The following is a 17,327-nucleotide window of genomic DNA, read 5'->3' on the forward strand; positions in this document are numbered from 1 at the left end:
TATACACCAGCTGATTATGTATCAGACATGGGACCAATGGGTGTTCAATGGGCCACCTTGAGCAGGTGGAGGGTACTAGTGATGAACCAAGATGGCCGCGGTTGAGTAAAAAAAAATGGCAGGATTAAAAATATATAATGATGGTGTTTTTTTTATATCTCTAGGTCAGGCAGTCCTAATGTCACGGAGACAGGAAATGACAACGACACCGGTAACATGGCAGACTACAATCCATCGGATTCACACGTGGAGATAAGCAATGACACCTCATTATTCTTTCTACAGTGAGTACTAGCACTGGGACAGGTGGGGAAGTTGAATGTTCAAATTAATGGGCAGCACCTGATTGGCTGAGAGAGCTCTCTCAGCCAATCAGGGGCCGTCCATTGATTTGAACGGGAGTTCTGGTAGTGGCGGGCAGGAGATTCCAAAACTCCCATTCAAATGAGTGGGCGGCTCCTGATTGGCTGAGAGAGCCAATCAAGGGCCGCCCATTCATTTGAATGGGAGTTTTGAAATCTCCCGGCCCTGCTACTGCAGTCTGTTCCCCGGAGGATGCAAAGCGGGTAGAGTGCCTCTTCTGCCCGGCGCTTCCCCGCGCTGCAGACTATAGGTGTGTGCCAGCGATGAACATGACCGGATACGATTTGGGACGATTTCACCCGATTTCTCGGCCCGATCCTTCGTGTATGGGGGCCTTTAGGTCCGATTGTCACTAAGGAGGGAAGATAACGACATCATGTTACTGTTTTTTTTCTGTATCTCTAGGCCGGAAGATAATGACAGGAATCCAAACCCGCCCGGTACACAGTATATGAACCCGGGCCATGTCGTACAGTGAGTACCGGGGATTACGGATATAAAAGATTATAGTCCAGTTTGCAGTGTCACCCCCTCTCCGCTCCAGAAACAAGTAGGGATCCGTGAACTCTGTTCAGAAATAATGGTCCGATTCAGACCTGGTTGCTAGGTAGCGTATATTCGCTGCCTAGCTACCATCTGTCTAAGTATTTAAGTAAATATTCCCCTTACAGTATGGCTCCTTTCACGCGAAAACCCAGGGTCCATTCCGAGTTAAGGAACATGGTTTCAGCCCGTGTTCCAGCTGATCAAAACCCCGGCTGAGAGGGCCCACCTTCCCTTTCACAGTATTATGTGCTATATACATTGTTCACCATTAGGTGGAACCAGTAGTGGAACTTGTGGGTTGTGGGTCCAGGAGCAAAAATATAATGTGGGCCCCCTCCTCCACTCCAATCCAAGTTCACAATATATAACATGGCAGTGGGTGACAAGGAGAGGCAGAGGATTACAGGGAGAGGCAGGGTGTGACACAGGGGCATAATTAGATATTTGTAAGCCCCATAGCAAAAGTTTTTAAAGGCCCCTATTTAGCAATCGAGGGTGATAAATGTATGTAGACAGTAAGGATGGGCCCCCTTCAGCTCTGGGCCCCATAGCAGCTGCACCCCTTGCAGCTATGGTAGTTACGCCCTTGGTGTGACAGGTAAAAACAGTGGGTGACAGGGGCAGCATTGAGCCTCCTAGACCTCAGGGGCCCGGTGTACTGCACCTGCTGCACCAATGGTAGTTCCGCCTCTAGGTGGAACATAGGGCCCCTTACAGAATTTTTCTATGGAGCCTACAAATATCTATGGTACTTATGTAGTATCTGGGCGTCCGATTTAGAAATCGCATCGCATCGCATCGCATGCGACCAAATCGTATGCGATGCGATGGTCAAGATTTTTCCATAGGATTCAATGTTAAAATGGTCTTAGTCCATTTTAACATAGAATTCAATGGGAAAAAGGGGTCCTTTTCCTTTCCCCACTATCCAAGTGGGCATGGAGTTGGATATAAACCTGTGGCGAGCGTAGCGAGCCACCGAGCCCGAAGCGTGGCGAGCGTAGCGAGCCCCGCGAGGGGACACAGAATACTTTTTAAGAAATATGCGTCCCCTCGCGGGGCTCGCTTCGCTCGCCACGCTTCGGGCTCGGTGGCTCGCTGCGCTCGCCACGCTATATAAAATCAACTCTATGCCCACTTGGATAGTGGGGAAATGAACAGGACCTTCTTAACATTGAATCCTATGCAAAATCGCATCGCATCGCATCTGATTGTATGCCTTAAGGTAAGGCATACAATCACAAAATCGGCAGCCCAGATACTACATAAGTACCATATCTATTTACGCCACTGTGCCAATGTAACGTCTTATCAATCATTAACACTGTTTGTTTTATTACTTTTCCTTTAGGTCACAATACAGACGCAAACGGGAACTCATGCCCTTCGATTTAGTTTACATTGATATAAAGCTTATGGTGTAAGTACTGAAAGTATTAGAAATATTAGATGTCGAGCAGAAAGTGGTTATAACCAAGAAGAGACCGAAATAATGATATGGAAAGTTGAGTTTTGGGAATACCCTGTTCCTTCTTCAGATGTGCAATGCATTAAGAGAACGATAGCAATAAATGGATCAGAGTGAGGGGCTGTTGAGAAGAGGTTTTTGGTGAGAATAATGGTTAGAATTGGATCAGTGTACGAGCTGGTTTCAGTTTCGGCACTGATTAGATACTGAGCTTGTTATACGGTTAGGCCCTGAGAATAAGATGACTGAGGTTTGTTAGACATTGTTTAGAGTTAGATCTCTCCTAGTTAGATCTCCCTTTGTTGGGTTTAGATCTCGATCTACCTAAATGGTTCATCTTAGACTAGAATGTTAGATGGGATCGTGGTTGGGCTTTGGTAAGGACTGTTAGGGTGACTATTACCCTTGGATTGGAGCTTCTGTTGGGTTTAGAGGGTATTTAGAATTTGGTGGCCACTGACTTAAATGAAGCCGCCCCAGTGATAGAGGATGTCAGGAGAACAATGGAAATTAAGGAATAACTGAAGTCTGATCCAGGAGTAATGGCTCCTGACAGCACTGAAGGGACTTTCTCACTGACTCATAGATGGTTTCCTGTACAGGACCATAAGCCTGCAACATCTTCACCAAAGCTTCTGAGGAGCATTTTCGTAACTCTATAAATGAACCCAATGGGGCATTACTCATATTGTGGGGTTATTGTACAATAAAATGTTACTCTGCTGCATATCTACATTTTCTGTTTCCAACCTCACCTAATCTAGGTCACCATTACACAATTAGCCTCATGTTACAATAAAGAGAAATCTAGTGTAGGGTCACAACATGTAATGGTTCTCTGTCTCCTCTTGCAGTTCTTACGGCCCACTTTCCGATGCCTCGGCAATGAGAGAGCAGATTAAAGGTTTGGTAAGTACCACGTTATAAACAGCACGCTACAGTTATGATAATATACAGCAAATGGTCATTTATTAACCCCTTCCCGACATTTGACGTACATTTACGTCATGGTCGGGAAGTACTTCCCGACACATGGCGTAAATGTACGTCATGGCTTGTAACTGTCACCGCGTCTATAGACCCGGTGACAGTTTCAACATGTCTGCTGTCCCTGACAGCAGACATGTCCCTGCATGCCCAGGGGGGGCTGCGATGCCGCCCCCCCGTCGGCGATCGCTGTGATTGGCTGTTCAGTGTGAACAGCCAATTACAGCGTTTTCTGTGTCACCGGCGAATAACGTTCGCCGGTGACACGCGATCGGAGGTGATTGGTGCTGTAAAGTACAGCACCAATCACCGCGGGGTGTAAGGGTGACACTGGTGTCACCCCACCTCACCCCGCCCGCCCCCAAAGGCCGTGATTGGTTCGTCGGACCGACGGACCAATCACAGCCAAGGAGGGGGATTTAAACTAACGGTGACTGCACTGCAGACGCCATTCCGGTCTGGAATTGCGTGCAGTGCGGTCACCGTGCCTAGCTGCCGCAGTATACTGACCTGAACCGAGCAAAATACTTACCTGATCACTGCTTCATTACTGCTTGTAGTGTGCTTGTAGTGTGCTGGATGCTTCCTGGATCCTGTTACTGACTTCCTGTGTTGTGAACTTGTGCTGCTGCAGTGTAATAGCGTTATGCCCCTTTCCCACTGCAGGCTTTACACGTGTAAATGCCGTTTTTTTAGCCTTTTTAAACGGCTAGAGCTGCAGTGGGAAAGCTCCAGGTTGCTTTACACGGGTAACAAATACCGGTTTTTGTTACCCGTGTAAAAAGCAGTGTTTTTAACGTGTAAGAGCCGTTTTTTCGGCAGTGGGAAAGGGGTAGCCCTTACACGTTAAAAAAAAAACGTCATGGGGTCCCCCCCCACTGCCGTAACCAGCACCAGGCTGAAGGAGCCGGGGCTGGTATTAAAAAAATCAGGAAACCCGACAAATAGGGGTTCCCTGATTTTTTTAATACCAGCCCCAGGCTCCAGGTCCGGGGCTGGTTCCCAAAATACGGGGGACAAAATGACTAGGGGTCCCCCGTATTTTAAGAACCAGCCCCAGACCAAACAAGCCAGCAGGGTAATGTCCCAGCCGGGGGACACTTATAATATAAGGTCCCGCGGCCAAAACATTCTCCCTACCGACCAGTCAGCCTGACCAGGGGCCCTGGGGGAGTGGGGACCCCCCCAATAAAGGGGTCCCCCCCCTCCAGGACTTACCTGACCAGGCTGAAGCCTGGTGCTGTCCTCGATGCCCCTGGGCGGTGGGCATCGAGCTGATGGTATGGTGTAAAAAATAGAATAAAAACCATTGTCTTTTACTGGTGAACTATGAGTCCCAGCAAGCCTCCCCCGCAAGCTGGGACTTGGAGAACCACAAGTCCCAGCCTGCGGGGCATTAAAGGGCCCGCTGGGTCTTGTAGTGCCACAGTAAAAGAAAGAGTTAAATAAACACACTGACACACGTGAAAAATAAAAGTTTAATACATACATAACACATACATACTGATACTTACCTATCTTGAGCCCGTAGGTAGCCCTGGTCCTGATGTCCTGGTCCGTGTCGGCGTCTGTATCCATGTCGGCATCCCTGTCGGCGACGGCGTCGGCGGTCCGGAGTCCGAAGAAATCCATTTGGGAAGCTGTGGAAGGAAACCATACTCACCTGTCCCAGAGCGACGTAGTCCAGGTAAGGTCTTTGCAAAAAAAACAAACCGACACCCGAAACCAGACCGGACTGACGGAGACGCACGTGTGTTTGTTTACATCGTGCGGCTCCGCCTCCCGAATGCCGCTATTGGCCGCCTTGCGGCCTAGCGGCTCCTGATTGGCCGCTAGGCCGCAAGGCGGCCAATAGCGGCATTCGGGAGGCGGAGCCGCACGATGTAAACACCGTGCGTTCTCCGTCGTGTCCGCTTGGATTCGGGTGTCGGTTTGTTTTTTTGCCAAGACCCTTACCTGGACTACGTCGCGCTGGGACAGGTGAGTATGGTTTCCTTCCACAGCTTCCCAAATGGATTTCTTCGGACTCCGGACCGCCGACGCCGTCGCCGACAGGGATGCCGACATGGATACAGACGCCGACACGGACCAGGACATCAGGACCAGGGCTACCTACGGGCTCAAGATAGGTAAGTATCAGTATGTATGTGTTATGTATGTATTAAACTTTTATTTTTCACGTGTGTCAGTGTGTTTATTTAACTCTTTCTTTTACTGTGGCACTACAAGACCCAGCGGGCCCTTTAATGCCCCGCAGGCTGGGACTTGTGGTTCTCCAAGTCCCAGCTTGCGGGGGAGGCTTGCTGGGACTCATAGTTCACCAGTAAAAGACAATGGTTTTTATTCTATTTTTTACACCATACCATCAGCTCGATGCCCACCGCCCAGGGGCATCGAGGACAGCACCAGGCTTCAGCCTGGTCAGGTAAGTCCTGGAGGGGGGGGACCCCTTTATTGGGGGGGTCCCCACTCCCCCAGGGCCCCTGGCCAGGCTGACTGGTCGGTAGGGTTAATGCTTTGGCCGCGGGAACTTATATCATAAGTGTCCCCCGGCTGTGACATTACCCTGCTGGCTTGTTTGGTCTGGGGCTGGTTCTTAAAATACGGGGGACCCCTAGTCATTTTGTCCCCCGTATTTTGGGAACCAGCCCCGGACCTGGAGCCTGGGGCTGATTGTAAAAAATCAGGGAACCCCTATTTGTCGGGTTTCCTGATTTTTTATTACCAGCCCCGGCTCTTTCAGCCTGGTGCTGGTTACGGCAGTGGGGGGGACCCCACGCCGTTTTTTTTTTTAAATTCTCCCTCCCCCCCTATCTTTACACTGCTTAAACGGGTTTTTAAACGGGTAAGTGGGAATGTGACAAAAACAGCTTTTAAACGGTAATTTACCGTTTAAAAGCTGCAGTGGGAAAGAGTCTTTTGGCTCTTACCCGTTTAAAGACCCGTTTAAAAAAAACGGGTCATTACCCGTGTAGGCAGTGGGAAAGCAGCATTAGATAGAGAGAGATAGATAGAGAGAGATAGAGAGAGATAGTGTCAGAGAGTGCTATATTTTGTGCTGCTGCAGTGTGATATAGTTATAGATAGAGAGATAGAGAGAGAGAGATAGAGAGAGATAGAGAGATAGTGACAGATTGTGCTATATATTTTTTATATAACTGACTGCTGCCCCCCCTTTTGTGCTGATCAGTATAAATTAACTGATCAGCAACTTTTTGGGGGCGCAGGGTTTTTTTTTATATATATATATACCTGTCAGTGCTGCTGCTGCAGTGTTATAGAGTGATAGATAGTGAGAGATAGAGAGAGATAGTGACAGAGAGTGATAGAGACTACTATATTTTGTGTCTGCTGCCCCCATTTTGTGCACCCCCAGCAACTTTTTGGGGGTGCAGGGGTTATTTTTCATATATATAACTGTCAGTGCTGCTGCTGCAGTGTCATAGAGTGATAGATAGTGAGAGATAGAGAGATAGAGAGAGATAGTGACAGAGAGTGATAGAGAGTGCTAAATTTTGTGTCTGCTGCCCCCGCCTTTTGTGCTGATCACTATATCTGAGGTGATCAGCAACTTTTTGGGGGTGCAGAGGTTTTTTTTTTTTTATATATATACCTGCCAGTTGCTGCCAGTTGCACTGTCAGTTGCACCAAAGGTTGTGCACCTGCTGCCCCTCACTGGTAATCAGTGTTGCATCACTGATCACCTTTTTTTTTTTTGAGGCTGCTGTGGGGTCTTTTTTTAATTTTTTTTTTTACACACACTGTGATTTTGTGGGTGTCCTGTGGCCACTGTGCGCTGATCAGTGACGTACATCACTGATCAGCTTTTTCGGCACAGGGTTGATCTTTTTTTTTTTTTTTTTATCAAATTCCTGTTGCCTTTGAGCGCTGTTCAGTGACGGACGTAACTGACCAACATCTGTGCTCAATTTTTGGCGCAGGACCTTTTTTTTTTTTTTTTTTTAACCTCTTCAATTTTTTATTTTTTTTAACCCCTTCAATTTTTTTTTTTTGTATAAAGTATTTTTTTCTGCACTACATACACACTACACACTACATACCCCCCGGGTTGAAATAAAGTTTGTACCCCCCCCCCTACACTGTACACGTGTTGAAACATTTCACTACCAGTAACACAAAAATAAAAATGGCATCCCAAATGTCATCCCAAATGTCATCCCAAATGTCATCCCAGTCATCCAGAAGAATGTATTCAGCGGAGGAGGCATATGCCATGCTTGCCTCTGACTCTGACACAGCCAGTGATGCAAGCGGGGAATTTGAAGGCTTCGTCTTAAGCTCCTCTTCCTCCTCTAGTGATGAGGGACCCCCTCAAAGACGCCCCCGTAGAGCAGCTGAGACCCCCCCCCCCAATAATTGATCTCGTATGGACCCCACCACCAGACAATTTTGAGCCCCAGGTTTCTGAGTTTTTGGCCATGCCAGGAATCCAATTTGATTCCACAGGTCTCAGAGAAATTGACTTTTTCAAATTATTTTTCTCTGATGATTTTATAAATTTAATTGTGGACCAAACTAATTTATATGCCCAGCAGTTTATTGCTCAAAACCCCACGTCATCATTTGCTAGGTGGACCCCTGTAGATGCAGTAGAGATGATGACGTTTTGGGGTCTGGTGTTTCATATGGGCATAGTAAAAAAGCCAGAAATTAGGCAATATTGGAGTACAGATGTTCTGTACAGCACCCCATTTTACCGTATGGCCATGCCCCGGGCTCGATTTGAGACGATCCTTAAATTTTAGCATTACAACGATAATGCACAGTGCCCACCCAGAGATGATCCCACCTTTGACCGGCTATTCAAAGTCAGGCCGGTCATTGATCATTTCAGTGCCAAATTTGAAGAGATGTACATCCCAGATAAATTCATTTGCATAGACGAGTCCCTTATACATTTTAAAGGAAGGGTTAAATTCCGCCAGTACCTTCCCAGTAAGAGGGCAAGGTATGGCATAAAAATGTATAAGCTGTGTGAAAGCACCTCAGGGTACACCCACAGGTTTAGGGTATATGAAGGGAAGGATTCAAGAATTGAACCGCCAGAATGCCCCCCCTCCCTCGTAGGTGTTAGTGGAAAAATTGTCTGGGATTTAGTGCACCCCTTCCTGGATAAAGGTTATCACCTCTATGTGGATAACTTTTACACCAGCATCCCCCTGTTTAAGGCCCTTGGTTCAAGAGGTACAGCAGCTTGCGGTACTGTGCGCAAGAACCAAAGAGGCCTCCCAAAAACGCACATTGCCCAAGTAATGAGAAGGGGTGAAAGCAGGGGAATATGCACCGAAAATATGTTGTTGGTCAAATATAAGGACAAGAGGGATGTCCTTATACTGACAACAATTCACGGAGACAGTACCACCTCCGTCCCTGTACGAGGTACCAGTACCCACACCTCCAAACCTAATTGTATCCTGGATTACAATAGGTACATGGGCGGAGTGGATCTTTCAGATGAGGTACTGAAGCCGTACAGTGCCCTGCGGAAAACAAAAATCTGGTACAAGAAGCTGGCCGTGTATATCATCCAGATGGCACTGTATAACGCTTACGTGCTATTCCGTTCTACCGGCCAGAGGGGGACATTTATGCACTTTCAAGAGGAAGTCATAAAGGGCCTAGTATTTGGGAACCAGCAGGCAGAGGGCCCCAGTACTTCTAGTACTGGCCCCCGTATTGTACCAGGGCAGCATTTTCCTGATGAAATCCCCTCCACTGGAAAAAAGAGCAGGACACAAAAAAGGTGCAAAGTTTGCTATAAAAAGGGAATAAGAAAGCAAACTATTTTCCAGTGTGACACTTGCCCCGACAAACCCGGCCTATGTATAAAGGAGTGTTTTAAAATATACCACACATCTATGGATTATTAGGTTCATCATTTCACCGTGCTTCGGGGGTCTTGCTAATGCCACATAGCACCCACCATTCATTCCACCAGAATCTGAGCCGCAAAATCCAAAAATCACTCCTTCCCTTCTGAGTCCTGTCATGCACCCAACTGGTATTTTTTGGTCACATGTGAGGCATTGCCGTACTCTGGAGAAATTGGGGCACAGATTTTGGGGTGCTTTTTCTCCTTCATACCTTCTGAAAATGAAAAATTTTGAGCCAGAACTGCATTTTTGTGTAAAAAATGTAATTTTTCATTTTCACTGCCCAGTTGTATCAAAATTGGTGAAACCCCTGGGGGTTTGAAATGTACACTATACCCCTAGATGAATTCCCTGAGGGGTGTAGTTTGCAAAATGGGGTCACTTGTGGGGCGGTTCCACTGTATTGGTGCTTTGGGGGTCTTGCTAATGCGACATAGCACCCACCAACATTCCACCAGAATTTGTGCTGCAAAATCCAAATATCACTCCTTCCCTTCTGAGTCCTGACACTTTTTGGTCACACATGAGGCATTGCCGTACTCGGGAGAAATTGGGGCACAGATTTTGGGGTGCTTTGTCTCCTTCATTCCTTGTGAAAATGAAAAATTTTGAGCCAGAACTGCATTTTTGTGTAAAAAATGTAATTTTGCATTTGCACAGCCCAGTTGTATCAAAATTGGTGAAACCCCTGGGGGTTTGAAATGTACACTATACCCCTAGATGAATTCCCTGAGGGGTGTAGTTTGCAAAATGGGGTCACTTGTGGGGGGGTTCCACTGTATTGGTGCTTGGGGGGTCTTGCTAATGCAACATAGCACCCACCAACATTCCACCAGAATCTGAGCTGCAAAATCCAAAAATCACTCCTTCCTTTCTGAGTCCTGCCATGCACCCAAATGGTATTTTTTGGTCACATGTGAGGCATTGCCGTACTCGGGAGAAATTGGGGCACAGATTTTGGGGTGCTTTTTCTCCTTCATACCTTCTGAAAATGAAAAATTTTGAGCCAGAACTGCATTTTTGTGTAAAAAATTTAATTTTTCATTTTCACTGCCCAGTTGTACCACAATTGGTGAAACCCCTGGGGGTTTGAAATGTACACTATACCCCTAGATGAATTCCCTGAGGGGTGTAGTTTGCAAAATGGGGTCACTTGTGGGGGGGTTCCACTGTATTGGTGCTTGGGGGGTCTTGCTAATGCGACATAGCACCCACCAAAATTCCACCAGAATCTGAGCTGCAAAATCCAAAAATCACTCCTTCCCTTCTGAGTCCTGCCATGCGCCCAAATGGTATTTTTTGGTCACATGTGAGGCATTGCCGTACTCGGGAGAAATTGGGGCACAGATTTTGGGGTGCTTTTTCTCCTTCATACCTTCTGAAAATGAAAAATTTTGAGCCAGAACTGCATTTTTGTGTAAAAAAATGTAATTTTTCATTTTCACTGCCCAGTTGTATCAAAATTGGTGAAACCCCTGGGGGTTTGAAATGTACACTATACCCCTAGATGAATTCCCTGAGGGGTGTAGTTAGCAAAATGGGGTCACTTGTGGGGGGGTTCCTAAATTTTAGCATCTTATGGTGCCTAGAAACCTACATGGTGCCTAAAAAATAATCTCATAAAAAGGAGGCTCCAAAATCAAGTAGGTGCTCCTTCTATTATGAAGCCTGTGGTTTGGTCAACGTGCACACTAGGGCCACATATAGGATATTTATGAAAACAAAAGAATTGGGGGAATCAATTTTTAGTCACATTTCTCTAGTAAAATGTACTGTGTTCCTTAGAAAAATGTATTAAAATTGCAAATCTGCAAAAAAAATGAAATTTTGAAATTTCACCTACACTTTGTTTTAATTCCTGTGAAACACCTAAAGGGTTAACAAACTTCCAAAATGCTGTTTTGAATACTGTGAGGGGTGCAGTTTTTGAAATGGTATCATTTATGGGGGTGTCTCACATACAAGTCCCTCAAAGTCACATCAGAACTGAACTGGTCCCTAAAAAAATCAGTGTTTGAAATTTTCTTGAAAATTTGAGAATTTGCTATTCATATTGTAAGCCTCCTAGTGTCCAAAAAAATTAAAAGGAAGTTGAAATAATGATGGAAACATAAAGTAGACATATGGTCTATGTTAGTTATTAACTATTTTGAGTGGTATGATTATTTGTCTCACAAGCAGAAAATTTAACATTTTGCAAATTGCAAAATTTTCCATTTTTTCACGACATTTTGGTATTTTTCACAAAAAAACACAGACTGTATCGACCCAAATTTACCACTAATTTGAAGTACAATGTGTCACGAAAAAACAATCTCAAAATCACTGGGATAAGTAAAAGCAAAAAAAAGTTATCCCCACTTAAGTGAGACATGTCAGATTTGAAAAAAGGGCTCTGTCATGAAGGCAAAAACAGGCTCCGTCAGGAAGGGGTTAATTGTGCATTAATGTGCAATGTAAGGACGGCCCCCTCTCAATAACACATGCAGCTCTTGCGTAGCTGACTGGGAACCTCGTGACCAGTTACTGGGTGACCAGACCTCGGTGGGTGCTGGTAATGTTCTCTGCAGGGAACGCCCATCCAGAGAGCTTCTAGAGGACTCTACTGTATAGTTACAGATGGGCACACTCTGGCGGTGCCGGAACTGTAACTCTAACCAGCGCTGGTCTTAAGGAAAAAAGTTATACGCATTGACAATTGCTGTATGATGGGGCATGTTTTTGGGGAGGAACTGGCCAACTGGAGACACCATCAGTAATAACAGCTGGACACCGAAGCTATATTGGCCAGGGTGATGGAACACATATCAGCTTCCTACAAGCTACTGCACAGCGCATTCCACTTGTAGGAAGCCCAGAACCACCCCACCCAATGCACACAGCAACCACTGAGGGCCGGATTGCCATTACCTCCAGGAAGGCTATGTTTCATGGCATCTACTGACACAATTATGTTTGCTTAACGCGTATATTGTGGCTGTGATGGGTGGTGGTTCCTGACCTTCTAAGAGTGAAATGCGCTGTGGTCCAAATAACAAATGTTTCTATGCTGCTTTAGTGCCATGATATGATTGGTTGATGAGCAATGGTTTACCACCCTCCATAACAAACCATCGATAGTTGTGCATACGGCATCTTTGCATACGTAGAGCGGACCGGTGCTCATCATAGGCGATCAGCCACCATTGCATTACTATAGGATGCATTCCATCAACGGTGTAAATACAATCGCCATTGGACCATCAATGGTTGCTAACCATCCCCACTCTCCGTTGAATTACGATTTGTTTCAAGCACATCCCACCCTTACATCTTCCCATGACCTTTTATTATACAACATAGACTAACATATAGACATTTGGTATAAATGGTGCTCTCCAAAACAAAATGGCCGACCAATGACTAACGAACCGACACACGCATGGCAATGTACAGTGTAATACTGGTAATTGTTAGGCCATGTTATCAGATGCCAGATTGCAATGGGTTATTGTACATTTATGCTACTTGCTAAAAGTAGCCCCATCCCAGTAATCACCTCCCATAATGCTTCAGACCATTTCCATAGCAACTAACATTGATGCCCAGAACGTGTACATTATCAGATATTGAAAGTTTCTGTTTCTATTTCTAGATGAAGGAAGGAATAAAAGATTACTGGACAAAGATGACCAACTGTTTACGTAAGAACTGTATTAATCAATAGCAATAATAACACATCCATTATAGGATAATGTGGTCCTGACAAGAGCCAGAAATGACAATTAGAGTCTTCAGTGACCTCATCAGGTTATGATGTCACATTATAGGGCCGATGTAGTGGCGGCGGTTCAGGAAAGATGAGACTCATCCAACGCCACACCCCCAGGTTCTGATTGGCCCATGGCCCAGTCAATGAAAGAGCATATTTGACCATCGATAGTAATCCATTACATATAGCCAACCGTTGATGGTCGTCTGCCATGTTGCCATCGATGATAACCATCCACGGTAACCTCACCGATGGCCATCTCTACAAGTAACACTATTGGTGGATTGCACGGTGTATGCTAATGAGCCCTTGTATCTTCTTCCCATAAACCCTCCATATTGCTATACATCAAGGCTGGCCAACTGGTCTTCAAGATCTATTACCAGCTCACGTTCTCCAGACACATTCTTCAGATCCACATGTGGCCTGGAAACCAGGGACTGCTGGTAGATCTCGAGGACCGGATTGGTCACCCCAGGTCTACATGATTGATGTATAACACAATATGCTGCATGCACCTGTCAGTGTAATGATGTCTTTATTTTTCCTCCCACAGTTGATGTTGTTGAATAATGTGCCACAGTGATAGCAGTGACCCCAGTCGTGGGCAAATCTCTGAAGAGAACCGTGCGCCACCTCCCCAATGATCACATGCTGGGCCTGGACAGAGTAATTGGCGTCCGGTATGGAGATGTCTTGCTGGGCCCACTACGCTCGTTATTTGTTGTAATAAAATTGATTGTATAAAACATAAAATAAACTGACTTTAGACAAACTGTTTTATTTTATTTTTTTACCTGGTATATATATATATATATATATACAAATCCAAAAGGGAAGCAGCACTCAGGAGGCAGTTTCAAACAGTATAAATCTGTATTAAAGCAACAAGCTTTCGGGGTGTGACCCCCTTCGTCAGGTACATACAGCAAATAACAAACAGTGAACTTACCCCTGATATACCCCAAGGCAGGTCTGACTCACCCATACACGCTGCCGCCGGCGCAAAGCGCTGAGACAGGAAATACGTCCTGTAGTATCCGGACTCTTCATTGCTAAGCAACAGCAGAGCTTGCGTCTCACCTCAAATGAGGAAGTGCGCGCTGCACATTAGACAGTGGAGCGCACACATAGCAAGAAGCCGGAAACCAGGTGCGGGGAGGACAGGTTGCTAGGCAACCATGAATACAATCCTCGCTGCGCTGTGGCCAGGCGCTGTATGCACAGTTGCAGCGATGTTTGGGGAACCAGACCTGTAACAAACAAAGACACCATAAGTGTTGTGAAAATAAAAAGTAAAGAAAGCACTGTCAAAAAAATATAAAGCATGTATAAAAAAAGACAACATATATTGAAAAACAATATGACAAAAAATAGCATGAATCACATGATGGCATTCCAATTAATTTTGTCATTAAGACCAAATGGATGTGTTACATTAGGTTTCAAAATCCATTTGGATTCCAGTCTAAGGAGCTGTCTGGCACGATCGCCTCTCCTCAATGACTCCGGAATATGATCTATAATGAAATATTTTAAAGAGGCCAGTGGATGCTGAAGATTTTTAAAGTGGCGAGCCACTGGTTGATCAATGGCTCTGCCCTTGAGTGACAGATCTATAGCAGATCTGTGCTGACCCATTCTGACCCTGAACTGGCAGGTGGTTTGGCCAACATAATAAAGCCCACAGGGACACACAATCATGTATACAACAAAAGGTGTGCGACATGAGACCACATGACGTATAGAAAAAACTTTATCTGTATGCGGATGTTTAAAATCCTTACAGGATATCATAAATCTACATGTAACGCAGTTCAAGCAGCTATAACATCCTGCTGCTTTAAAGGTGGTATTGGGTGCCCGGGGGATGCCCATGCCGGTAATTTCCGTTTTAACCAGCCTGTCACGTAAGTTGGGGCCCCGTTTAAAAGCTGCCATAGGGCGGGATGTACGGAATCCTGGCAGATCTATATCGGATTTCACAATGGGCCATAAAGATTTTGTTGCATAACTTAAGACAGGACTGGCAGTGGAAAAGGTGGTAGTCCACGGTATCACATCAGTGAGCGGACGTGTTTTAGGCTCGAGTAATTTTGAGCGTGGCATGGACATAACTTTGTTTTTTTGGGCAAGAAGAAGGGCTGGGTCATAACCTCTGCCAAGGTATTTTTTAATGAGTGAGTCCAGCCTATCAGACAACACAGAGTGATCACTGACAAGGCGGGCTACCTCTCCATCCCCTACTGGCATCAATACCAGATAAGCTACAAATTCTTTTACCTATGTACGGGTTCACTTGTTACTGTTTTTATGTATTTTTAAACCGCTATATGTTGTTTTTTGAATAAATGTACTTTTTACAAAAGCAATATCACGCTATGAGTTCTTCCCTCTCTGGGAGACTTTTTTGGTTTTAAGGCTCTTGGAGAACACTCGCTGGAAACAATACCAGGACCGAGATACTTCGAGTGTGAGTCTGACTTTTAAGAAAGTTAATCTATTTTTCTCACAAGGTGATTCACTCGTGTATTTTTTGTATACACCACAAGGTGGCGTAGTTCACCTAACTATTTTTCTCATGCACAAAGCACTCATGAGAAAAACCTTTTTCAAAGTCACTAAATAAGCACTTATATTAATAAATCCTTCCTGCCACTTTTCCCATGTCCGGAATGGTCCACTGAGACGTGCCGACAGGAGAAAAGGTGAAGGAGTGACATCGTCTGATTGAAAGACATTGCTACATGCGAGCACCCACCTACTTGCTGGTACGCATATATCAATGTTTGAGAAGGATTACTGTATCACGAATTGTGTAAAAACACTGAAGGCGCAGAGGTCATACCACTTCGCTATATATATATATATATATATATATATATATATATATATATATCATGCTAAATCTTGCTGCTAAATCACCAAAATCTCACAAAAGCTCTTTGGCCTGAGGTCTGCATTTCAGTAATGCAGGGGCGGAAATTTACTAAGAATACGAATACAAAAATTTGTATTTGTATTTTTAAATGAGTGCATACGACTGGCATCGCTGTCGTATTGCAATTATGAGTTTGTATTCCGGAGGAAACTTTACCAATCAGTCATATTTGACTGATTCGTATTATCCGATAGCGTATGGATTTGTTTTTAAATACAAATTGGTATCAGCAGTGGTAAAGCAAAAAAAATATTTCGAAAAACGGTGTGGGGTCCCCCCCACGGCCATAACCAGCCCCAGGCTCACAGAGCCGGTCCTGGTTTAAAAAAAATCAGGCTATCAATAAAAATCTAAATTAAAAAAAAAAAATTAAAAAAATCAGGGGTGAAAAAAACATCTAGGGTTCCCCTTATTTATTAAAACTAGCACTAGGTCCAAGGGCCGGCCCTGATTCTCAAAATATGAGGGACAAAATGACTAGGGGTCCCCTGTATTTTTAGAACCAGCACCAGGCCCAACCAGCCAGCAGGGTAATGCCACAGCCGGCGGGAGACTTTTTATACAAGTCCCCCCGGCCAAAGCATTCACCCCCTGACCGGTCAGCCTGGGCAGGGGTCCTGGGGGAGTGGGGACCCCCCCCAATGAAGGCCCCCCCCCCCCTCCTCCAGAATTTACCTACCCAGGCTGAAGCCTGGGGCTGTCCCCGATGCCTCTGTGCGGTGGGCATCGGGCTGATAAATGTGTAAAAAATAGAATAAAACTATTTTATTGCTGTGGAACTATGAGTCCAAGCAAGCCTCCTCCGCATGCAGGGACTCAGAGAACTACAAGTCCCAGCATGCGGGGCGTTAAAGGGCCCGCTGGAACTTGTAGTTCCACAGCAATAGAAATAGTAAAATAAACACTGACACACCAGAAAAATAAAACTTTATTCCATACAGAGCCCACACATACATATACTTACCTATGTTGAGCCCGTATGTAGGTCAGCATGTCCTGAAGAAATCCTTTGGGTACCTGTGGAAGGAAACCATAATCTTCCGGCATAGGATTTAGAAAAAAAACACACTAAAGCCGACACCAAACCAAACTGAGGTTTAACGTGATTTTTTTTTGCCAAGTCCCCTGGATTCTACTTTGGAACTAATAGGGCTTGATCTACGCCGGAGGATCTGGTGAGTAAACTAGGAATCACCATTCTTTTGAATGGTGATTCCTATTCCATATGTTCTATCGATGGCATAACCATTCGTATTTGTATTTACAAATACGAATGTGCCATGAATACGAATACAAATGATCGTATTTTCAGAATAGTAAATCCTGAAAATACAAATAACCTAGAAAATGGTATTTTACAATCCAAATACGATTGGT

The 17,327-nt window shown here is 45.1% G+C and overlaps 1 protein-coding gene and 1 long non-coding RNA gene across 7 annotated transcripts in view; one reads left to right on the forward strand and one right to left on the reverse strand.

The window, feature by feature from the left end:
• LOC146010075 (uncharacterized) overlaps positions 1–13,773 on the forward strand; it is a 51,732-nt gene extending 37,959 nt beyond the window's left edge. For all 6 annotated transcript variants that reach the window (XM_083150957.1, XM_083150956.1, XM_083150958.1 and 3 more), the window contains 6 exons: positions 165–284; positions 769–837; positions 2,261–2,329; positions 3,232–3,286; positions 12,893–12,941; positions 13,566–13,773. In XM_083150957.1, the coding sequence (XP_083007083.1) occupies positions 165–284; positions 769–837; positions 2,261–2,329; positions 3,232–3,286; positions 12,893–12,941; positions 13,566–13,582 (379 nt within the window). In that variant the 3' untranslated portion in view covers positions 13,583–13,773. The remainder of the gene's footprint in view (positions 1–164; positions 285–768; positions 838–2,260; positions 2,330–3,231; positions 3,287–12,892; positions 12,942–13,565) is intronic.
• Positions 1–17,327, reverse strand: part of LOC146010124 (uncharacterized) — a 76,942-nt gene that overhangs the window by 12,602 nt on the left and 47,013 nt on the right. The gene's annotated exons all lie outside the window — the stretch shown is intronic.

This window comes from Crinia signifera, chromosome 6 (genome assembly GCF_055691185.1).
Source record: "Crinia signifera chromosome 6, ASM5569118v1, whole genome shotgun sequence".
Lineage (NCBI taxonomy): Eukaryota > Metazoa > Chordata > Amphibia > Anura > Myobatrachidae > Crinia > Crinia signifera.